We start from the raw sequence: 25,062 nt of genomic DNA on the forward strand, positions 1-25,062 counted from the left end.
GCTCCCACACACCTCAAACCTCATCTCCCAAGAGCAGCCATCACCTCCCTGACCTCAGCAGCAGCCTCTGTACCTACCCTGGTGAGTTCCTACCCCCGGGACCCAGCCCGTCTGAGAGCCACCCTAGCTCCTTCCCTGCACACACCGTCACACTCAGGGAGTTTTCATGGCCGTTTCAGCTCCAACATCGCTGATAACACCTGACCTCCACGCCCAACCCGTGAGCTCTGCCAGCAGCTCCCTGACCAGCCTCTCGCTCACTATTCAGTAGGTCACAGTGGTGACCAACTGCCTTCCTCCTCGGCCCTGCCCCGCTCTGTGTCGTTCGCATCCTGTGCTGTCAGCACCCACTCCCTCCCCACAGTTCTCGGCAGGTGCCTGCCCCGCCTCTCCCTCTGTCTACCACCCCCACCCCATTCCAGAGCTGCCCAGGGTGAGTGAGGTTAAGGAACCAGAGCGCCTGGCCAGGCCTTCCCAAGCAGCTCACACCACATGCTAGAGGGACACCGGCATGACCGGACCCTGCCACAGGGCCACACCGTGACCACAGCACGGACGTCCGCGTTGCTCGAGCCTCTACTCCTCAGCCGCTGCTAACCTGTTCTCAGGCAGACCACACGCTCAGCAGGGGGCACTGTCACCCACCCAGCTCCAGCGCCCTTCACAGTCCAAGGGCACCTCTACCACCACCAAAATGGATCAAGCAGGAGAGCCACATGAACACGTTCCAGAAAAAGCCATACACAGGACTCCCAGGCGTAACTGAGCGCCCCCTTCCATCAGATGCAGGCATTTCCTGTTTAAGAGCCAGCCGCAGGCAGAACGGGAGCGCGTGGGGAGCCGCGGGGGCAGGCGCACCTTGACGAAGGAGTGGTCGAGGAGCTGGCTGGCCGTCCAGCGCAGCCGCGGCTCGCTCTCCAGGCAGTGGGAGAGGAAGTCCTTTCCCTCCAGGCTCAGCCGCTCAGGGATCGGGGGCTTGTGCCCCATGCCCACTTTATACATGATCTGAAAGTTGTGTTCATATTCATGCCAAGGCCTCTAGAAAGAGAAAAAAAGTCAGGTTTGAGTACTACATGGTCATAAAAAAGGGCAAATTCTCCATCTTTGTTTAGGCATCTCCACATGCAGTGTCCTCCAACAAGTGTGAACAGACCTTAACAGCTGAGCTCAATTTTGAAAATGAAATGCACGTTTACAAACACCACTTTTATAACTACTCAGTGTGCATATACATCTCAGGGGACACCCTATATACATCAGGAGCTGGCAAACTTACTTAAAGGGTCTAATACTTAATAGTAAATATTTTAGCTTTTGGCCCCATGGTCTCTGTCACCATCCAATTCTCCCATCGCAGCAGGAAAGCAGCCTCAGACCACATGTACATGAGGGGCGCGGCCATGGTCCAGTGAAACGATTTGCACAGCAGGGCGGACACAGGCTGCCTCCCCATGTGCTGTCCATCCAGCATCATCGAGATGCCATCATCATGCAAGTAAAAAATGCAATACATAAAGTGAAATGAAAATGTCAATAAACCAGAATCCAACAGTTATCGTTAGGGATGTTTTTAATATGCTACCTTGCTGAATAATGAGCCTCAAATGCTGTTACTGCAAAGCTTGCTTTATTATGGTCACAGGAAAAATGAGATTCAGGGGAGAAACAATTAAGCTGTTATGTCATCCTATTTGTGTAGCACTGTTGACTGTGACATGTGAGAACTCCCTCTTTCTCTGATGTATGGCTGGACTAACGTAACAGGTATCATGGCCGTATTTCTTTTCCTTATTTTTTAAAAAATGTATTTTATTGATTTTTTTACAGAGAGGAAGGGAGGGGATAGAGAGTTAGAAACATCGATGAGAGAGAAACATCGATCAGCTGCCTCCTGCACACTCCCTACTGGGGATGTGCCCACAACCAAGGTACATGCCCTTGACCGGAATCGAACCTGGGACCCTTGAGTCCGCAGGCTGATGCTCTATCCACTGAGCCAAACCGGTTAGGGCTTTTCTTTATTTTTTAACATTTATTTTAAATTGACTTCAGAGAGCAAGGGAGAGACAGAATCATTGTTGAGAGAAATAACAATCAGCTGCCTCCTGCACGCCCCCTACTGGGACTCAGGCCCATAACTCGGGCATGTGCCCTGACCGGGAATCAACTGGTGACCTCCTGGTTCATGGGACAACGCACAATCCACCGTGCTCAATCCACTGAACGCACTGGCCGGGCACGGCCATCTTCTATGTTAAAGATACAGAAATAATATCAGCGAATATTTATTAAGCATTTTGTGTGGTCTTTTTCAGCAGCTGCAAGGTATAGCTGTACATTGATTTAATTTCCTATTAACACTTAAGAGGTCTCTAACTTCTTTGTTTTACAAATAATGCCACACACACACAATATCTTTATACATTTGTGAATGCTCATTAATGTATCTTCCCGAGAAGATGGATTTTCAGATACAGTACCACGCAGGAGTTCCACTGCCCTAGCCACCCTGGTGCTGAGCCTGTCCGCCCCTCCTGCGCCCACACACACCCTGGTTCCTGCCTGGGTGGTGTGCGGCCTTGGCCTTCGTGGTGGCCGCCTGCACCAGCAACCCGCTATGGAGGCTCCTCCACACCACTCCACAGCGCGACAGGGCATTTGTACCGCTGCATTACACTCCGCTGCACAACCACCAGTGTGTTTATCCACTTACCTGCTGACGGGGCCTTGGCTGCTTCTAAGCCTGGGCGACTATGAATAAAGTTGATTTATGTGCCAGTTTTGTGTGGACGGGAGTTTTCCACTTCATGTTTCTTTCTGTATCTGCTTACTTCCCCATGTTCTAACTCAGGTTTTATGCTTTTGTTCACTTCTAAGAGTTCTCTAAGTGACAGACCTTGTATTTGATTCCTGGTCGTCACCTGTCTTAACCTTACTCTACTTGACAAGAGCAGTATTTCTAATGATAATATAACAAGGTGCCCCGCAGTTTCCCCTCCAGGGGGCTCTGCTTACCTTGCCAGTCACCATCTCTATGACGACACACCCAAGGCTCCAGATGTCGGCCGCACGCCCGTGACCCTCTCCCTTCGCACGAGTGATGACTTCAGGAGCCATGTACGCTGTGAAGTCACAGACGTGATGATAGGAATGGCTTATCAACCAGGCAACCTCATACATTCCACATGGAAAAACAACAGTATGTGGTGGGGGAACTTCCCCCAGTTACATACTAGGAAACGGAAACTTGAAAATAGGTATTTCACACCAATTTCTTGAATAGACATTTTTAGGGGATGAATTATCTTCTGAAAGAGTTTTTGAATGCATACATTTTCAGATAAATTGTATTCACAATGAAAATATAAAATTTAACCTGCAACGGAGGATGCAGAAGTTTGTGATACTAAATGATTAAAACAAGTAATTACCATTGAAATGTAATATTGTTTTGACTAGAATACTTTTAATACGCCCAGTGTGAAGGGGCAAAAGGCCCCCTCCTCTGACTCCCGGGGAACCGTGACTTCTCCGCCTGACAGTGCTTTCAGGAGGCCGGGTGTCTGCGGGCGTGGTCCCTGGCGGGTTAGCACGACCTGCTGTCCAGGTCAATGCTGACAAGAGGCAACGGGAAGGCCCGGTGCCCAAGCACCAGGCGGGGAGGAGCCTGTGCAGAGACAAACAGCCAGGCCCACCTGCGGTCCCCAGCGTGCTGTTCACTTCCCCAGGCATGGTCTGGGCGTTGTTTTTAAGCTTCACTGAGCACCCGAAGTCTCCCAGCTTGATCAGCCCCGAGGAGGTAAGGAAGATATTGGCACCTAAGGAAGAATAATTTTATAGGTGATATGGTTACCTAGACTACAAGCTAAGTGATAGAAAGGTTAGGAAACTATGAACAAAATGTAAGCCTACAAGGGTTTTAAGCTTTATTCACAAACATCATCAACACACAACAAAGCAGTTTTACCATCAGTGCAGATTCTGTGACCAATACTTTCTGAGCTGAAATACGTGCACAGACCCCAACACTAAAACCCCAGAGCTACGTGGAGACGTTACTGAGAAAACACAGGCCTGAGGTGGCAGCCCTGAAAGTGAGAGTTGTACACAAGCAGCAGCTCCTGGATCGGGTAACCACGTGAGACAAGAGCTGCACCCACACTGTCCTCATGGCCTGACGCGGCCACACTGCACGGATATTAGCCGGTGACGGAAAAGATCGTCTGTAACTGTCTCCCGTTGGGCCCCCCGTCCTGGGGCCGCTGGGCCTTTGCTACAAGGTCTCACCGCTCCACTCGAGCCTGCATCTCTGCTCTCCGGGTCCTGGGACACCACCTTGGCAAAGCAACGCAGCCACTTGGGCTAGAGAAGCAGCCGTGCGAGGGCTGCGGTCTTAGCCAATCCTCGTGGCCTGGGTGCTCCCCGTGCAGGTGGCCCGTGGGGGATGACCCCCCCGCCCCGTGCTGACACGGTCATTCCGGAGCTGGTCCACTCGGCACATGGTCATTGCCAATGACATGAAGGTTCTACTTCATGACAGTGGACAGAGGCTGAGGATATTTATGGCACAACTGGAAATGGGTAATGTCGGGACCTGGCACAGAGCCAGGTGGAGACCGCGTGCGCAGGGAGCAGGGAGAGCAGCACCGGGAGCGTGGGTGCCTCACTCACACCAGGGGGGAGTCAGCCAGCGCTGGAGTGAGCGTGTTCACACTGGCCTCAGACTATGCGACAGGACGGGACCCTCAGCCAAGGGCCATTAGAGACAGAAGCGATTTGTTGCTTTATTATCCCCAAGATGCCCAGACACACAGGTCAGGGCCATGATGTGACAGGCACATGCCCTGAGGCAGACGCATGGCTGCTCCCTGTGCCCGGGGAACGCATTACATCCACCAGTGTGAGCGGTCAGCCCTCACAGCGCTCCCTGGACGAAGCTGGGATGAGCCGCCCGAGTCAGCAAGCAGCCACACACGGGGCTGCTCATCACGACCGGCTCAGCGTTTCTGACTCACGGCCACGCTGCACTCGCGACATTCAAATACCGAGACAGGCCGGCGCGGCACCAGGCTTACCTTTGATGTCGCGGTGCACTATGCCGTGCTCGTGCAGCACGTTGATGGCCACGGCGATCTGCTTGGAGTAGAGCCGGATGACGTGCTCCTGCAGGCCCAGCCGGGACACCTCCTCCAGCGTGCCCTCGTCGCAGTACTCCATGAAGATGTACATCTCCTCCTGTGGCAACGAACGCAGCGCGTGGGCACACGCACAGTGCAGGTCGGACAGCGCCACAGGCGTCTCTGTCTAATGGACTGCACACTCGTCGTCCTGCCCCTAACTCGTCCCCGACAGCAGTGCCTGCGCCTCTGTCTGGAATTGCACCTCCAAGTCACAGGGATCCACGTCCACATCCCCCAAAACGAAGCCGCCATGTAATCTCAGAAAGGGGCCAGCAGGGCTGCCGATCCTACATTAGCAAGTACTGAAATGCATCCTCTTCACATAGGAATCTCAGTGTGAAACCTCAAAAATCACCGACACCCAACTTCCCTGCCCACTTCTCATCCACCCGGATGCTCCACTCCTCTCCCTCTGTTGTTTCTAAACACGGAGGAAAACCACACCGCGGCTGGAACTTCTCTCACTTCACACGGCTCCTGAACACACACACGAGACGAAGTGCTGCCGCTTAACGACGCCCTGAGTGCCGCAGCCGGAGGAGGAGAGGAAGGAGCGGGGAGGCCTTTTGGAGAACCTGCGCTGGCGGGATGGTGCTGGGCGCTGGCTACTGTCGGGTGCACTACAGGCTACAACTTACACTTCGGGAAGAACTGCTCTCGTGTCAGAGAGAAGGCAGCAATGGTAACACATGAGATTTCCTGGTAACTAGGAAAGCGACTCTGCAATGAGAAGGCCTGTGATGTAGACAGGCCTCCCAGCCCCCCGGCTGCGCCACGCGGTGCTCGAAGCCGCCTACCCTGTGCAGCTCCACTCCAAAGTAGCGCACCAGGTTGGGGTGCTTGATGCCCTCGAATATCTTCAACTCGTCCGCGGTTTCCTTGATCGTCTTGTGGTCGTTGGGCTGAAACCGGATCTGTGAGAGGCAAGCTGCCGATTACTGAGGGTGCGGTCGCAAACGAGCACAGGCAACGTTAAGCATGGGCAAGACACGCTCACTGTCCCGACCCCAGGACCATGCCGGGGTCGGCGACTTCACTCCCAGGCTCTCTCTCCGAGGTTTCCCAAAGGAATGAAGCGCGCCCACTTCAGAATATCTGGTGAGGCGACAGCTAATGGAACCGTTTCACAACTGCAGACTGAATGCACAAAACCCTCAACAGTCAGCGAGCAAACACCAGTGTCAGGTTGCGGGCAAGATGCAAAACTAAGGCAGATTCTGCCCTTCGAGGTTGGCACCAGGAGGCTGGAAGGAGGCTACAAGCCCAGTGGGAGGTGCCAGGCTGGGCAGAGAAGTGCATTAGGCGCCCCAGAGAGGGGGTGTCAACAGGCAGGACGTCCCAGCCTCTTCTGCCACTGCCCCCACTTCTGAGCTATGAGGCCTCCCCTCGGTGCCTTGGTTTCCCTGAGGGCCCATCCTCAGGTTTCCCCTGGTTGTGCCCCTTGACCCCCAGCTGAGAAGATGCTGTCATTTCTGAAGGTGATCACAAATGTTATCTTCTCCCCAAAGACCCTGTGAAATGCTGCACCCCCCACCCCTCCAAGCTTCCCCAGTCCCCCCCCCCCCGCGCGGCACGGCCCAGCAGGGGAGACCTGCCGTGCTCCTGCTCACTCCCTGGCCCGACCTCCTCGCTCCGTCACCTCAGTGCCCTGCTGGCCCCACAGCACAAGCGCTAAGAGCAGCTGCGGACGACCCAGCGCCCCAGTGAAGCCAGTGCTACGTACGAACCTGTCAGAAACACACGCTTTTTACCAAATCTCCACCCAGAGGCGTCAGATAAGCAGGCCGAGGGCCACTCACCTCCTTCATGGCCATCAGCTCGCCCGTGTCAACGCTGATGCAGGTGTAGACCTTCCCATACTGCCCTTCTCCTGTGAAGGGAACATACAGGCAGCGCTCGGTCACGCCAGGCCGTGTTCGCGCGCCAACAGGACTCACCTTCCCCAAATTGGAGCTGTTCACAGCCCCTAACGGTGCTCACGGAAGCGACGACTGCGAGACCCCCCGCGAGGTGTGCACGTCCCTAGTAACTGAGGTCCCAGGCCAGCCCTTCACGGCTTCCCGTAAATGTCTGTAGACAGACTGCAACGGCCTTTGGCAAATCCCAGAGGCCTGAAGGCGAGCGCCAAGCACCCCAGTCGTGGCCCCGCAGGAGGCCTGGCCCGCAGCTGCGCTTCCTCTTCAAACCCAGGTGCTCGGCAGGTAAACGCAGGGAAGTGGGAGGACCCGAGGGACAGGCAGGCTCCTTCTCTCCCACCACCACCACCACCACCGCCACCGCCACCACCTCCACCACCGCCACCACCTCTCCCCAGGAAACGAGTCAGGCCGTTTTAGAAAAGGCTGTCCTGCCCGTATTGGATCCCGTTTCTCTTCAATCACGTGTGCGTGGGGTAAGAGAGAACACAGACGACGGCAAATGGGCACAGCTATGCCGCTCCCCACTGGCACCTTCGGGAGCACAAGCAAAACTAGCCATTTAATGCAGCGTTTAACGTCTTCCTAAACCGCATTTTGTACTGCTCAGGGCACATTTTACAAACGAAGGGAAAAAAGCCCCCGGCGCCCTCCGTGAAAGGCACGCCGCACCTGCCGCACGTGTGAGAAAAGGGCCGCCACACGCGTCCTGCCCTGAAGAAGTGTGGCCACTGCTATTTCTAACGGAGGAAACGTGCCATGTTCTTCAGCGTCCTTACCAATTTTGTTTCCTCTTTGCCACTTGAAGGTCACCTTCCTCAGGCCAACATGCATGACGTTATCGTACGATTTGGGGGTATCACACACTTGACCAATGATGTTCTTCCTCCTCATCTCTCGGTACCGCTTTTCTTCAAACAGCCGGACGGACTTCTGGATGGCTTCCATGGGCCCTTGTTTAGAAGCGGTGTCTGCAGGGAGAGCCGCCCACTCAGAGTCACAGTCACTATCATCAAGTCCACTTCCAGCAAATCACCAGAAAATCAGAGCCATGTGCACTGGCACTGCTCACAGCACAGCTGCGCAGGGACGCACGGCCCAGCTCGGTCTAACAGCCCCGAGCAACCCCCCACCACCCCCACACACATGAGACACAGCCCGTCAAGACAAGCCACCTCCCAGGCTGGTGGTCAGACTACTGCTGTGACCATCTCCTGCCTCAGTCTCTCTTCTCTCCAATCCACTCTCGTTGGCCACAATGATCTTACCAAAAACTAAAATCCGATCATGTGACCTTCCTATGTACACTTACTTCCCGGGTCATCACACCTGTTGATCACAAGTGCAAAGCCCTCTGATGGACTCCAGTCTGCACAATGTGGACCCGGCCTCTGCCCCAGCTCACCGGGTTGGGCCACTGCCCTTTCTCCGGCCACAGCCTCCGAGTCACACTGCAGACCCTCAGGGAGCACCCAGCTGCTTCTCGCCCAGGCCTCTGCTCATGCTTTCCTCCACCCAGGGCCTCCCTTGGAAGCCCCCTCGGGTGAGGGGGTTCGTTCTCTCCTTTGGGAGGGGCAGACGCCGGAATAGGGCCCCGCCTCCCGTGTGCTCGGGGTCTGACAGAGGGCAACTCACTGGACTTCTCTACACATCAAATTCCTGATCCGTGAACTGAAGGGATCGATACTAATGTAATCACGCATGGAAAGCACTGGCCCACTGACTGAAATTCAGGAAAACGCAGTAAATTCTGGCTCCTATGATTCTCCATTTCCCCATCAGGCTCCACACCTCTATTTCTGCAACTTATTTTATCACAACTTACAGCAAGACGTCTCTCTCACACACGTGGAATCTAAAGCAGCAGCTTCATAAACGTCACCACTGTTACTCCAGGCTATTTTTGACTCTGACTTCACAACCCACTGGTGGGTGACACGCACAGCGTGGAAAGCACGGCTTCTGCTCATCTCCCTGCAGCACTTCTCGTGCTGCCGCTCACTAGCTAGGAGCCTGGTGGCGGCAGGAGGACAGGTCCCTGGGGACTGGGGCGAGGAGGGTCCATTTGGGGTGGGAAAGCCCCGAGTATTTGTATGTTCAATTACAGTGTCTCAACACCATCATTCCCTAAAATCACAGGTCCTGGCCCTTTATCTCTCGGAAATGAACGAGCTTTCCCAGCTGCGGCAGGGACTCCGCTGTCAGGCAGTTCTGGGAAAGGCTTTTTTTAGAGTAAAACATTTCTCAAGATTCTCAGTTGTGAATATGTCAACGTGAACGGAAACTCTCTCAAGACCTCCAAGTGTCTGAAAATCATCACGAAGACCTGTATCCGTGGGAACTACTGCAGCCACTGTACGTGAGCCACTGCAGAGACCTCCGCCCCGCTGCCCGCTCCCGCCACGTCTCCCCCTCACCCCCCCCCCCCCGTCTCCCCCACGCCCTCTACACCCACCCGACCTGCCCAGGCCTGTCGCTGTTGCACCACAGTTGCTTCTTGTTTCCATTCCTTTTCTAAGTCCCACCTTAGTCCTATCTTACGTCTTACACTGCGTCACTGCAATTACTCTCACCAGTCTCCCTCCCCCCAGTTCAGGTGAACCCCCCTCCATGTCTTCCTTCTCCCACCTTCCCACGCCCCGTCACACAAGCGGTTCCAGAGGCTTCCACCCCCGCTGCGCCAGGCCGAGCCCACAATGACCGGACCTCCCCTCGCCTTCAATGCCACCTCCACTGACAGCCACGCCCGAGCCCCCTCGAGTGGCCTCCAGGTGTGTTTCTCCTTTGTGCTTCTCTGGCTTGGTGCGGACTGGCCAGCCCTTCCAGGGCAGCTCAGGCCTCCAGGAACCCTCCTGGCTGCTCTGGCCGTGGGTGGTGGACAGCTACTCTCTGACCAGCCACCCACTTTCCAAGGGGTGCTGTGCGGGAAGAGGACTGGCGGGGAATGCGGGCAGTGTGCTCCGCTCCCTGCCGCTCACACCTGACCTCTCAGACTCTGGTCGCCTATGGGGCGTGAGCAGGTGCATGCTGCCTGCCGCTCACACCCTGACCTCTCAGACTCTGGTCGCCTATGGGGCGCGAGCAGGTGCATGCTGCCTGCTGCTCACACCGCTGTGACGACGACTCGTGAAAGCTCTCTGTGAGCCATCAAGTGACAGAGCAGTGATGTTTCTGCTACTTATTCTTTTGGTGAATTCGGACTGATTACCACTTGGTAAGATAAAAGTTTCCCTCAACTTCTTAGCCTAAAAAGTGAACAGTTACTCATTTTGTAAATACTTACTCTATTCTCACAACGTACAAAGAATTGTGCTAAGGGCCCACCCAAGGACAGATAAAATGAACAGTCCCAGTGCTTACAGACACAAAATCATAAAACGTGTTCCTATCCAAAGGAGCTTGTAAGTTAGTGTAATAAACAGAAAATGGCCCTCGCAGGTTTGGCTCAGTGGACAGAGCATCAGCCTGCGGACTGAAGGGTCCCGGGTTCCATTCCAGTCAACGGCACATGCCTGGGTTGATCCCTAGTAAGGGGCATTCAGGAGGCAACCAGTCGATGATTCTTCTCATCATTGATGTTTCTCTCTCTTTCTCTCCCTCTCTCTCCCTCTCTGAAGTCAATAAAAAATACATATATACTAAGAGGCCCGGTGCACGACATTCGTGCACTGGGGGGGTGGAGGAGGAGGGTGTCCCTCAGCCCGGCCTGTGCCTTCTCGCAGTCCAGGACCCCTTGGGAAATGCCCGGCTTATGCCCTCTCGCAGTCTGGGACCCCCCTCAGAGAGCAGGCCTAAGCTGGCAGGCAGACATCCCCTGAGGGGTCTTTAGCGCTGATGCAGAGGTGGGAGAGGCTCCCGCCACTGCTGCTGCACTCGCCAGCCGTGAGCCTGGCTTCTGGCTGAGAGGCGCTCCCCCTGTGGGAGTGCACTGACCACCAGAGGGCACCTCCTGCATTTTGCATCTGCCTCCTGGTGGTCAGTGCACGTCATAGCAACTGGTCGTTCTGCCATTGGGTCGATTTGCATATTAGGGTTTTATTATATAGGATAAAAAAAAGGCAACAGGAAATGGTGGAGTCAGCTGTAGACAGAGACCCCAAATACTAACACACAGGCCCAACAACCCGGAAGCTAAAGCACTGCCTCAGAAACCACTCCCTGTGCAGAAACATTTAAAGTTTGACATTCTTTCTCTTACCTTTCGTCTGGCTGATCAGCGTCCGAAGTTCCCAACTTCTTCGGGTCGACCCACTTGAATCACCTTTTGGATATGCCGGTTCTGCAGAAAGCATTTTTCATACAAATGAAGACTCAGAACAAATCCGCTTACTGACAGCAAGGCTGAGCGGTGAGTGCGGTGAGTCACCACCAGCCTGTCCTCTCTGCTGATTAACTAGTTTGGTGTGAGTGTGAGAAGCTGTCTCTACAATCAATTCTAGAAAATCGCACCAAACTAAGAAGCTGTTAATGGGTTACAACTTCAGCTCCATAAACCTTCCACAAGTAACAAGCAGCATAACACTGAGCAGACACTGCTCAGGAGCTCAGCAGAGGCCCGCGTGAGCCACCACGGGCCTGGGGCAGATGCCTCGGGCTGTGTTATAATAAAACTCCAGCACGTCCCCAACAGCACAGTGTCACTTCTGCACTTGTAAAGAGGATAAGAACACTTGGCAACTAAAACATCAGAAATAATGATTCTTTAAAAAGCAACAAAAGGAGACCTAAAAAATGCAAACACACCTAAATTAGAAAAGCACCTAAATTAAAAAGCTGAGTGCTTGAGCCCGGCTGGCCTGGCTCAGTGGTTGAGCGTCGACCTTTGAACCAGGAGGTCATAGTTCAATTCCCAGTCAGGGCACATGCCCGGGTTGGGGGCTCGATCCCCAGCAGGGGGCGTGCAGGAGGCAGCTGCCAACCAATGGTTCTCTCTCAGCATTGATGTTTCTATCTCTCCCTCCCTCTCCCTTCCTCTCTGAAATCAATAAAAACATTAAAAAAAAAGAAAAAGCCAAGTGCTCGGCACCGAGTCCTCTCATAAAGCCTGGCTTCCCCTCCTCCCTCGGAAAAGGCATGGACACAGAAATTGGTGGACGGAGACCAAGGGTGAGGCTCGTGAATGCAGGGACACCTCCACACTTACCATCTCGCTCCTCGGTGGGGCTGGAGTGGCGACTCAGGGACCTGAACTGCAGCTCAGCTGCGACGGAAGCCAGCCGGTCGTTTTCAGGGACACTGGAACCCCTGTTGTGGTCGTTTTAAAAATGGAGCTATCAATTCAATGGAACTCAGAATGACAGCTCTGCGACTCTCCCAGGGCAAGTGGCTCTCAGCTGAGGGTGCCTGGGGTCCCGGGGGACATCCAGCCGCCAGTGGGGAGAGGACAGCACAGAGGATGCCCCAGACAGAGCCCTGGCCCCAAAGGAGGGGCGTTGCCTGGGGACCCTCCCCTGGAGTGTAGGAGGGAGCTGTACTTCCCTCCCCCATAGCCAGCACCACCTCACAACCTGACTGCGTGAGACATGGTTTTATGTTAAAAAACAACAAAACAGTATTTACTAAAGTATGGACATGTATGGAAAGCTCATAACTTAAGCCCAGGGTGATAAAATTAATAGCCTAATTTGGTTAACATTTAAAATGATCATCCGATTATATTTATGCACTTAACCCTTTAAGTGCTAAAGTCACTACATGGCTGGGAAGCAGCAGGGAAACCTGAGGTTTCTCAAGCAAGAGCCAAGCGAAAGTGCAGAAGAGCAGGAAGCTTAACAACAAAGAACCAAGTTAATCTGCTGCTTTTCCGGAAGAAAGTTAAGTCAATTGCCCAGCAATCCAGAATGAATCCATCAAGAGTAAGACCCAAAATTAAGGCAGGGAGGTGTGAACATTCTAATAACAAATCATCCACAATAAAATGGCGTCAGCTTATGAACAAGGGCCGTGTGTATTCAGTGGGTGCTCTCATGAAGTATGGTAGCATTTATGCTCTTTCTCAGACGCTGACCCGGTTCAGCCACGTGGTCTACGGAACAGACGAGCTCTGGGCCCGAGTGCTTCTGACGCCCCTGAACTCTGCAACCCAGGGCAGCACTCGCTGAGCCTGAAGACTGGACGCCCCTACTGCCACATGGCCTCTCCAAGTCGTGGCCCCACTCCGTGGAAAATCATGGGTGCTCCCGGCCCTGCTCACGACCGGCACCATGGGAAGTCACTCAGCACCTCTATGCTCCTGATTTCCCAGAGACAAAATGAGTCAATTCCACATCCTCCGAGAGTTTTGCCAGGATAAAAGGCAAGAAAATATACTTAAATGAAGGGTTATGCCGAGGAACTTTTTAATACCTAGTTTAGGGGGTGGCAGGGAGGGTTGTAGAGTTTGACAATTTCTGTGGTGTAACAACTGGCTTGCAATATTCCTAAAAAATTAACAATTCAGCTTTTGCAAACCAGTAAGGGCCAGTTCCAGCAAGCAGAACTCTGTAAAACATTTTATGAGCAAGATGACTATTTCCTAAGTAAAACCAAACCACATGGAAACACTTATGGACGCTGTGGGGCAAAGTACCACGGCACTGTGGCTGCACCTCAGGCGGGCAGGGCTGCACTCGGAAGGGCCGGCGCCCCTGCCAACGGGGAGGCGCGGGCATCGTCCTGCCGCCTCACAGCACAGTCACAAACCAGGGCTGCACGGAGACTGCGGCTCGCGGGCATGTGCGGTCGGTCTCCCAAGGCCCACCCCACAGGTTCCCGGCAGAGGGGCGGAGGCACACGTTAAACTGCACGTGCCAGGCTGGAATGCAGAGGGAACACCACCCCAGGCCACATGTCTCCACTTGGCTTTGCTGTTCTATCTCCTGTCATGTCCACACGACTGTAAAAAGGAAATGTCATTCCTTTGTGAAAAATGGCCTGCAAGGTGGCCATTTTTCTAACTACAAATTTCTAACTATCAAGGATCATTCTGAGGGTGGACATAATCACAAAACGCTACTCATAAGATGCTAAACATCCACTAGCCAAGGCCTAACACTAAAGGCATAAAAGGCATTTAGCTTTGATACTAAAATACATTTAATGTACACAGTATCACCTTTATAAATGCCTCAGGCCACCGTTCATGAGCCTCTGAAAAGGGGGGACTTTACGCCCCCCCGCCCCCGCCACCCTGGGTCCTGGAGAAATAGTGTGGACTCAGAGCAGCAGTGGGGCCAGGCTCCAGTCCTGGTGGCATGTCCTCCGCGTCTGTGACTGCGATCAGGGCACGTCACCCCGTAACTCTGTATGCACGTAGAGACAAAACAGTCTCGTGCCCCACAGGGACATGGAAGCACAAGGAAACACTAGCCAGGAAAAGCTCTAAACGTAAAGATAAAGAGGGGAAATGGGAACTTGTTCAAAGTCAACTTAACTTTTTTAGTTAACTGCTTAAGCTGTAAGCTACATTGGCATTTAGGTTATAGACATTTATCGCTAAAATTAGGAATATTAATGATCTAATGAAACATGGAAATGTCTATGGGAATTTTATACTGTTACAAAGTCTAAGCACAGTTTAGTCTGTGTGAGCTGCGAGCTCGGTCATCTTCCCGCCGACACAGCGCACTGAGGTCCTGCTCATCGATCGCCCAGCAGACTGTCGGGTCTGACTCCATCCCCATCCTGACTGGAAGGTGAGGACGGGGACCCTTCTCCCAGACTCCGGGTAGAGGACTTGGTTTTATCTTCTGGAGCTTGCCAAACACCTGAGGGCTCTCTCTGGCCAAGACCTAGTGTCCACCAGGTACACACCCCACAAACTCACTTTCTACTCTGCAAGCTAACCAAGCATCATAGAAATTAACTTGGTTAGAAAAGTGACCCTCTTAAAAACACGAGTCACCACCTGAAGGACTAAGAGAAGCCATCCCTGCGTCAGGCCCTGCTCCCAAACTCCTCCCGCCCCTCCTGGCGGGACCAGGCTCTTTCCCCTGATACTCTCCCTAGAGTTACTCCTGGCAGAAGCTCTGGTCTTTCTGGTTAATATCAGCTCCAAAGAAATACTGAAATCAGGCAGGTTATCTACTTGTGCTGGCGGGTCCTGGCGCCGCGGGGCCGGAGCATCACACGCACCACGGGGAGGGACCCCGGGTCCGTGTCCTGGGACACCCAGGGCAAGGCCAGCGCGGAACAGCACAGGAGGGGCAGGGGCAGGGCTCTGGCAGAGGGAGACTACCTGGCGTCATGGGCACTGCTGTTGGGTCTGGGTGGCGCGGAGTCGCCGCCTGCACCGGGGCCGTGGCTGCGCGCGTCCGGCACGCTCCGAGTGCTGAGACGAGAAGAAGAGCGTCAGGAACACGGGGCGAGGGAGCGGCGCACGTGGTTTTCAGTTAGAAATACAACCGGGCAAGTGAAAAGCACCTCACAACACAAAACGTACATCGCTCGCTGAGATTCAGGTTTAGGTTTGGAGAAAAAACCCACACCTAACTTCAAACTCAGTATTTAAAACAGATGTGCTCTCTCCTAGAAAACACTGACAAATGAAATTCACTTTTAGAAAGTGATCGTCCAGGGCGAGAAGATGCAGAAATGCCACCATGTTCAGTCGGTACTGGGATGTACTAACGATTCCGAGCTCACATAGCAAGTCCACCTGGAGTCACACACCCTCACAGTCCAGGCTGGAAAGATCATCCACGTGTTCCCACTTCTAAACTGACGCTAAGTGTTGTTTCTAGAATGTTCTTTTGTTATGAACACCCAAATGTGCTTCCCTGAGGCCATTTTTCACAGAGAAAAGGGAATAATTATTCCAAAGCGGGAAGCATTTAGTAGCTTGAGGTTGTAAATAAGCTCAGGAACTAAGCCATCTTGAAAGGTCCGAGTCGGTTTTGAATTGGCAATCTCTTTCTTTTGCAGCTAAGGCTGTGATTGTCTTCAAGATAACGCAACAGGAGCTTTGAGAATCGTATGCGCAAGAGTGAGCAGCCAGCGCTCTCAGGTGTTAGCATGCACGGCAGAAGGGGCCCCCCAAGCACACGACCAGAATGCACCAAATACCTGAATCCCTCCGGAGTGGGGATGATGAGGTGGGGGTTAGGAGGGTCGCTGTGGCATCGCGGCACCTTCACAGGACGGGGGCTGTTCCGATGAATGGCTGCCGTGAAAATGGCGACAAATGCAACATGTTAAAGGGGTCAACAGAAAACTGCCAACCCAGGCGAGTAAATGAACCAGGATGGGACTTAATTTTGCTGGTGACCAAAATAAGCCCTTTCTAAAAGAAAGTCGTATTATATACAAATATTGTGGGAAATGTCACTTTTAGTTACATGACACATTCGAACTTTCCTCCATCAAAAAACATTTTTTAAATCCCGGGACGAAATGCACATAACTTATGCAAAACAAACGATGTAGCCTGTTTTACAGACAGATGGCAACGTGCGGCATCCCCGAGTGAAAAGGGCTCGTACGCCATCTGCACTCGGAGAGGACTCTGGTCAGTGGGACACCCCAACAGGTCCCGAGTGGGCGGCCACTGCCATTTTCCTGAGTGCCAGGGCTTTTATCTCATTCCTTTAAACCAAACCAAGAGGTTATTTTTATTTTTTTTTTCAGAACAGGTTTTCTTTTTCTCCTCTTCTAAACAGTCTGGTAGAAGGTAAAATTTTACACAAAATTTAATAACAAATATTTTTAAGAACTGACCTTCCCTAGTGATTACAAAAATGCTGACAACTGTATTTTCCCAGTAACTAAATGTAACTAGAAATGGACGTGTTATACTTTGTCTACTTCTCCTAAAATGGTCTCTCCTTACTTTTTTTTTTTTTTTTTAAATATATTTTATTGATTTTTTTACAGAGAGGAAGGGAGAGAGATAGAGAGTCAGAAACATCGATGAGAGAGAAACATCGATCAGCTGCCTCCTGCACATCTCCCACTGGGGATGTGCCCGCAACCCAGGTACATGCCCTTGACCGGAATCGAACCCGGGACCCCTCAGTCCGCAAGCCGACGCTCCATCCACTGAGCCAAACCGGTTTCGGCCTCTCCTTACTTTTAACTTGGTTTTAACCCTACTTAGTTTTTTTAAAGTCATATTTTCTCTTTCTATGTTACTAATTTTAGTCTACGTGTTTCATTCTAAATGTTTTATCCGAAATGAAAATACTACCCCTTCATGGGTTTTGTGTGTGTGCTTTTAATGGCATTACATAGGAAAGACAGGAGTACCCAAATGGAGCGATCTGAAGGGAAAACTTGCAAAACAAGAATGAAGCAATTGTTAAGAAACTGGGGAAATTTGCACCCCTGGTTCATCATCTCAACTACTACAACAATAAATGGAATAAATCACCAGTAGCAAAGGTGAAAAGAAAAAAAGCAACAAGTATAATTTGGTGTGGTTGGGGATATCTTTAATTTGCAAACATACTGGTAACTACTGAGTCAAAAATGACTACAAAATTTTCCTATGAAGGTAAGAGGCATTCTGCTGAAACATACTGGGGTCTACTAACAAGTTTAACATGCTTCACAGATAAAGCAAAACATTTAAGACTAAGTATACCTAATTGATGCAAATGTGTGATATTTCACTGAAAAGAAAGTCCTAATGGCCAATAAACATAAATAGATGCTCAATTTCACTAGCGGTGAACTATCGAGATGTTTTTCATGGGAAAAAAAACTAACAAAGCAAGTGTCCACTAGGAAATGGTGGAAAGACTCAGTTTGTCCATAATGGACAATGAGGCCACTGAAAAGAATGAATTGGATCTACACCTGTTGACACAGGAATTTCTACAACTTTCAGGTAAGAAAAGCAAAAGATGCTGAAACCGGTTTGGCTCAGTGGATAGAGCGTCAGCCTGCGGACTGAAAGGTCCCAGGTTCGATTCCGGTCAAGGGCATGTACCTGGGTTGCGGGCACATCCCCAGTAGGGAATGTGCAGGAGGCAGCTGATTGATGTTTCTCTCTCATCGATGTTTCTAACTCTCTATCCCTCTCCCTTCCTCTCTGTAAAAAACCAATAAAATATATTTAAAAAAAAAAAGAAAAAAAGAAGAAAAAAAAGAAAAGCAAAAGAACACTCAATGTAATCCAAATTTTACACAGTAAACGGCAAGCAAGCCCCCCTATAAATGCCGTGTGATGTTACAAGCAGAAAGGTATGGTAGAACACGCTGTGCAATGAAACATGTGCGTGCACAGAAATGAGGAAGGTCACGTACCAGGTTGCTACCATTAAGCTACATGGGTAGACCGGGTGGCCGGGTGGCCGGGGGGGGGGGGGGGGGGGGGGGGGGAGGGGAAGCAACAACAACAAGGAACATGACAGCCCATGTGATCTCACTTTCATTAATTTCTAAGAATAAAAGAACCTAAAACCAGTGACTGCGGCCTCGTGTAGAACACTCCCGTTGACAGTGTCCATCGGACCGAGTCCTCGTCAGCACCCACTTTTAGGCACTAGAAGGGGAGGTTCCCGGGGGAATGAGCAGCCCCGGGCACGGGGCTGCGAGGAATCTGGCTCTCTGGCAGGGCCGCCCCACCATTCCCCCGTGGCTGCGAGGACAGAGGACACCTGGAACCCACAGGAGCTATGAGCCAACTGTCCCGCCAACAGTTTGGAGAGAGGCAGAGTGAACCATTAGTGACTCACACGTTAACAGCGATTGCCTGAGGATTTGTAATATCTTCCTACATTAAAAATTCTCCTACATGTACATTTTCTACATTTGTTACATACATTTTCTACATTGTAATTTTCTATAATGAAAATGACTCCTTATATAATAAAATATTTTAGAGATGTAATTTTTACTGAATTATTTATTGGTCATGTATTCTTAGAGAAATAATTTAGGAGACCATGAAATCATTTATGACAATATGCTTAACCAAAGTTTGATAAGAATATAGTATGTTTTATATAAAATATTCAAATAGTAAATGATAACTATCATTTCATAGTAGCCTTGGGAGAAAAAGAGGTATAAATAAACTCAGTAAATTTTAAAGATAAAGAAACCAAACATTAAAACTGGGGGTGGGGTCTAACCTTTCTGTAGCTAACCTTTCTATAGCTAGCAAATACCCTTTGAGATATAGCTGCTGCTCAATAAAGTTACCATTTATGAGTTACTTTATTTTGTGTAACAAATTGTTTAAAATTTCTAAGTTTTCCTATTTGGGTATTTATTACATATAAATAGTTTTGCTCTTATTTACTATTTTAAGACTGGGGTTAGACACAAACTTTTCTGAGACTTATTTTAAAACTTCAACATACATTGTAAAGCTGTACATTAACTGTAATTAAAGTATATTATAGCATAACTTGATTTTTTTTTTATTTTTTTTTAGTAAAACCAACAGGAACGGACTAGATTAGCAGGAAAAGGTACGTAGGGAAGTGGTGGAGAAGAAAACCGTTAACAATGACGGCGGGCAGGCCCCTGACACTCGCCCACCTCCACAGGAAAGGCTCTTCGCCCCAAAAGCCCCTCCCTCCAAGTCTCCTCCCAGAGAAAAGACTCCGGGGAGAGCAGATGGGAGAGCTGGTGAGCAAAAGCAGTGCTGCGGGCAGGCCTGACGCCTGTGCGGCACGCTCATCTTCCTGCCGGTGGAGACCGCTCGCTCACTGGGAGTTCTCTACGCGCACACGTCACTCCTCTGACTTTCGTTGTCCCTTTGCTGAATATTCTTAAAGACGCTCTAGCCGTGGCCGGTGTCGCTCAGTGGATAGAGCATCGGCCTGCGGACTGAAGAGTCCCGGGTTCGATTCTGGTCAAGGGCACATGCTTGGGTTGCGGGCTCATCCCCAGTAGGGAGCGTGCAGGAGGCAGCCAGTCAATGATTCTCTCTCATCACTGATATTTTTCTCTCTTCCTCTCCCTTCCTCTCTAAAATCAATAAAAAAATATTTTTGAGAGAAAAAAAAAAGACGTTCTAACCACGGGAAAGGCGGGCGACGATGACGGAGGCACTCGCTGGAGCCAGTGGGTGGAGCATTAACGCTGCAGCTGCCGTCTTACCAAGGTACAAACCTGTAACAGGACTGTGCGGCTTTCCTATCACGTGGCCAATGCATTCGTTCATCAAGGCTTGTAAACTCTAGCACCCACAGGAAATGGGAAAGGAGAAGAAAGAATGAATACTCTCTCACTTAGATAATTAGCACAAATTAAGCTTTAGGTATATTTAAAAGAACATGCTATCCTTAGTAAATGTTCTCAACGTTAGTTTAAAATAAAATGGGTATGAACAAGAATTAATGACATACTGTACATAATTTAAAATGTCATACAATTCCCTTTTCATTAGTAAAGCAGATGTGCACTCAGCGCCCTTAATAATGACGTGCACAAGTGAGGACCTGCAATCATCTCCACTATTTGGAGTTAAATAAATTTATATTTTGAACATCTTTTTAATCTGATGGAATTTATCGGAATAACAGTGATAATATTTAACATTTGATATCATGCTCTCAAATGACACACAGTGAAATAGCTAATCCTTGTTCTTCATTAAACTGCTAAAAAGCAGCAACTAGGTCAGCAGTCAGTAAATACGAACCTGACAAATACTTAGAAGCGCCAGCTGCAAACCCACTGCGTGGCTGCTGAGCCACACTGGTCCTGCAGCTGAGTAGCCACTAACGACTCAGCGCTTTAACGACTCGGTTCTCAGCTTTGTCATGACAATTATGTTAAACATATTTTAAAATCACTATTCAATATGAAAAACACACAATCAAGAACAGACAGTGATCAACTTGTTTGTTTTTTAACAGAAAAAACTTCAGAATAGTCCATACCAAGAAGTCATCTTCTGGTAAGGCTGAAATGAAGGCAGGTTCAATGGCTTGCAGAAAGTCAAAACCTTGAGTTGCCCACCTGCAATGAAAAGTGTCAATAATCACAAAAGAACCAAGAAAATGCTACAGCAATTTTAGTCTATACAACACTGGAAAGTGATGTAACTGGAAAATTACTGTCTAGGACAAAACACATTTTCTGTCTTTATATAAATGCCAGGGACTATGTTTACAGCATGTTTTGGGAAAGAAAGACAATATAGCTTCTTAGCAAAGTAACTGGTTACCAATTTGTTTTCCATTTTTTCTAATAACTGGCTTAACTTTCATGAGGGAGGAGAGATTAGCAATCAGGAAGGCCTGTCCAGGGAGAATGTGGACTCGCTTAAAGAAAACTCATTTGGGAACACTAAAAAACAGACAAAAATATAGACACACACACAACTGATGACTGCAGAGTTCAAAATGCTCCCTTTTGTGTTCTCTGATCAGAGTCCCATATGAAGTACAAGGAGGAAGTACTACCAATCCCACACAACTTATGATGGACACATCCTACCTGGTCCTTACCTGGGTCTGGTGCCTCTCCCACTCTCACACTTAGTCAGGACATAATTCATCCATTTCCGGGCAAAGCTTATATATTTGTCTCCAATCTTCTGTCTAAACTCTCCAGACATCAGACGAACAACTTCTTTATGATACTGTAAGATTTCATTTACATCAAAGTTAAGCAGAAAATGATTATACAAATACCTAAACACTATAATACCATATCTGTTTAAAATGACTTATTTCTAAAAACAAAAATCCAGCCTTAGCTGGTTTGGCTTAATGGATAGAGCACTGACCTGCAGACTGAAGGGTCCTGGGTTCGATTCCAGGCAAAGGCACATGCCCAGGTTTCGGGCTCAATCCCCAGAAGGCGGTGGTGCAGGAGGCAGCCGATCAATGATTCTCTCTCATCATGGATGTTTCTCTTTCTCTCTCTCTCTCTCCCTCTTCCCTCCTCTCTAAAATCAAAATATTTAAAAAATCTATAATAATAAAAGCATAATATGCTAATTAGACCAGATGTCCTTCCGGACAAAGCCAAGGCTATGAGGGAAGCCTGGGTCCTGGGTGCCTGCCAGCGGCCAGAGGGAAGCCTGGGTCCCGGGTGCCAGAGGGAAGCTGGTGCCAGCAGCCGGGGGAAGGAAGGCCTACTCTCGCACGAATTTTGTGCATCGGGCCTTTAGTAAATAAATTAAAACAAAAATCCAATGAAAATTTACAGCATGGAGAGTTAGAAAATAATGCCTTAATGCAGTTTCACAAATGTTTTACTCATAGTTTAAATTAAGAATGTGCTCTTATGATATTAAACAACTCTTAAAAGAAGGTTTTTAAATGTAAGTAGATAGCTGTTCACATAAAATAAAAACTGGGCAACTATCTGACAGTTTAAAAGTAAACCAATATTTCCAATATTTAGCAATGGCATAAGAAGACATTCTTGATTAAGTTGTGATTACAATCAATAATCAGATTTGCATACAAGACTCATGACACTTCTTATAAGTTACAAAGCAATTGCCGATTGCACTGTGTCTTTTTTCTTACTCTGTACCTACCTCGAACCCAAAATTGTAGCCCTGAATCATGGCCTCTCGGTGGTACTGCTGCAGCGTGACAGATTCCGATTCGTCGACTTCAGCATCAAATTCTGAAGTGAACATGTGGTCCACTCGGTCAATGGCATCACTTATTCTGTTGCAAAGTTCTAATGCATCATTCTAAAGAGTCCCAAACCATAATTAATCCAAAAAGAAGCAAATCACACAATACTTATGTATTTTAGTGGAAGATTTCTTTCATCATCACAGACATAAACCAGTGCAATATTTCTCAGCCACATTTTTTTGGTTAGTCAAAAGGACTGACCAAAAATAGAGGAAATTATATGACTTTCATTTTTGTCTGTATTAAGTGTTCTTCGATATCTTATGAAATATAAGAGGGACATATCCATAAAATGGTAACGTCTAATGACAATGCGGCCTTGGAACAGATGCTTACAGCATCAATATTTTTACATGTCAACCGCCAGTAGTTTTCCCCTGGCTGGTTGATCAATTTCCAGAGTGAACTCCCAGTGTATTTCTATATGACCTCCACAATGCTACCAAGTCATACCATCCGTCTCACCCCCCTGCACTCCAGTTCAGGGTTCTCAACTAGATTTTATCCCCTCCCCCACGCGACACTGGCAATGGCTAGGGGTATTTTTGGTTGTCACAACTGGAGGAGGAGTAAATCTACTGGCATCTATTCGGTAGAGGTCAGGGATACTGCGAAACATCCCACAGCGCACAGGAAAGCTCTCCAAACAATTACAGACCCAGGACACCAACAGTTCAAGCCTTGTTGTCTCGTTAAGCAACACGACCATAGTGCTCCAAATTGGGCTCCCTTCCCACTCACCTTGAAACACACCCCTATGTACACATGGTCTCCAGACCATCCCCTTCCCCAAACTCTGCCTCCTAACTCCTAACGACTCCCCGAGGCTTAGAAAATAAAACGAGGCTCTCTCCCCAGCCTGACCTACCCAGCCTTAGCGCCACTGCCTCCCGCTGCACGCACCAGGAGCCAGCCGAGCAGACACACCCGACTCTGACATCCAGTGAGCACCCCGCAGCCTGGCCCAGACCGGTGCCCGCACGCTCCTCTGTGAGCCCTCTCAGTGTGCAGTTTCTGAAATCCCCCAAGCCGGAGGCCTCCGTGCCGGCTCTTCCCAGACGCTACGAGCCGGGCTCTCCCTCCTCTGTGGTCAGTGTGGCAGCTCCAGTCCTTAGGCTACGAATCCCTTCAGCTCAAGAGTAATCAGTGTCTGAAGTAGTTTTACACTCTCACTGACTCAAACCACAAGAAAAGACAAAGCCCCTGCCCTGGCATTAGAGTGGGGTGACCGTCTGAAGGGGGTGTTCACAGAGGGATGAGGAAGATGAGGCAGGCGGGGCAGGCTGGAGAGAAACCCATGCTTATTGAGCTCCTTGTCATCTCAGTGCCGCTTCTACCACAAGCCAAGCCTCAGCCTACAGAGAGGACATAGCTGGTGGCCGGGGGGGAAGGGTGGACAAGACCAGGATGATAAATGGAGTACGACAGAGAAAGTGGTGAAAACAGAAAATAAGAGCAGGCACGGCTCTGGCTGGTGGTGAACTCTGAGGCCTGTGTGCCTGTCCACACTGGCTCTGTCTAGTCATCTTGGCTGACCTATCTGTTAAATGAGGTCAGCAAGTCTCTTAGACTATACATTACTGACCTGGAGTACCTCCAGTAAAGGCTGCTAAGGAACAAAAACGTTGGGCTAGGAATGAAGAGACCTAAATTCCAGTATCACCTTTGCTTAATCAACCACGTGACCATTATGAGTCATGTGACTGTTCATATTTCCATCCCTTCTGCAGTTCCAGGAAAGATCCAGAAGCCCTTTGGCTTAGCCATGAGGAAGTGTGGACTGCGCAGAGGGGAAATGGGAGGACAACTGGATAATACTCCGTTACACCCCTTGTGCTACAGGGCGACATCCAAATATACATAAACCGGCTAGGGCTGCGCTGACGGGAATACCTTGAGCTGCTGCAGAGCCTTGGCGATGATGGGCTGGCTGGACGTCTGCTCCTGGCGCAGCGTCAGGAGCCCCTCGATGGACTGCTGGAAGGCTTTCCTCTGGATGAGGAGCTGTGCAGACTGCATGACAACTAGTAGAAGGTTCTCCACCTGCGAGGAAAGGCAAGCACAGCTGACAGCAGGCCCCGTTCCGGCCTCCCCGTTCCAGTCAACCCCATCGGGAATCAGTGCCACCTCAGGGTTCCCGGGCCAGCAGCCACCTGCTGAGAAAGCTGCTGTCCAGCAAAGCTGCTCCCAAGAGCAAGGGCTGCAGTGGGCACTGACGGCCAGGACCTTCAGCATAGTGTGAAGAATCCCAGGGGACGGGGTCACATGATGTCCCGGAAATGTCCCAGAACTCCAGGGAACTCCACACTCTGGGTGCTGTTTGTGTGTGCATGTGTGCGTGTGCATGTGTGCGTGTGCATGTGTGCGTGTGCATGTGTGCATGTGCGTGTGTGTAGGAGCAGCACTGTAGGTGGAAAACACAAGAATAAA

The 25,062-nt window shown here is 50.1% G+C and overlaps 1 protein-coding gene across 5 annotated transcripts in view; it reads right to left on the reverse strand.

Annotated features, from left to right (window-relative positions):
• The window catches only part of MAP3K4 (mitogen-activated protein kinase kinase kinase 4), a 78,006-nt gene that overhangs the window by 977 nt on the left and 51,967 nt on the right, over window positions 1–25,062 (reverse strand). For 2 of the 5 annotated variants that reach the window (XM_036316107.1, XM_036316108.1), the window contains 16 exons: window positions 24,526–24,675; window positions 22,524–22,685; window positions 21,481–21,614; window positions 20,911–20,989; window positions 20,126–20,204; window positions 16,139–16,235; window positions 15,312–15,404; window positions 12,240–12,340; window positions 11,295–11,375; window positions 7,876–8,067; window positions 6,980–7,050; window positions 5,978–6,094; window positions 5,076–5,235; window positions 3,696–3,818; window positions 3,016–3,122; window positions 859–1,038 (listed from right to left, as the gene is read on the reverse strand). In XM_036316107.1, coding sequence (XP_036172000.1) covers window positions 859–1,038; window positions 3,016–3,122; window positions 3,696–3,818; window positions 5,076–5,235; window positions 5,978–6,094; window positions 6,980–7,050; window positions 7,876–8,067; window positions 11,295–11,375; window positions 12,240–12,340; window positions 15,312–15,404; window positions 16,139–16,235; window positions 20,126–20,204; window positions 20,911–20,989; window positions 21,481–21,614; window positions 22,524–22,685; window positions 24,526–24,675 — 1,926 coding nt within the window. The remainder of the gene's footprint in view (window positions 1–858; window positions 1,039–3,015; window positions 3,123–3,695; window positions 3,819–5,075; window positions 5,236–5,977; window positions 6,095–6,979; window positions 7,051–7,875; window positions 8,068–11,294; window positions 11,376–12,239; window positions 12,341–15,311; window positions 15,405–16,138; window positions 16,236–20,125; window positions 20,205–20,910; window positions 20,990–21,480; window positions 21,615–22,523; window positions 22,686–24,525; window positions 24,676–25,062) is intronic. The other 3 variants (XM_036316109.1, XM_036316110.1, XM_036316111.1) reach the window with 3 other exon arrangements.

Source organism: Myotis myotis, unplaced genomic scaffold (assembly GCF_014108235.1).
Source record: "Myotis myotis isolate mMyoMyo1 unplaced genomic scaffold, mMyoMyo1.p scaffold_m19_p_7, whole genome shotgun sequence".
Classification (NCBI taxonomy): Eukaryota; Metazoa; Chordata; class Mammalia; order Chiroptera; family Vespertilionidae; genus Myotis; species Myotis myotis.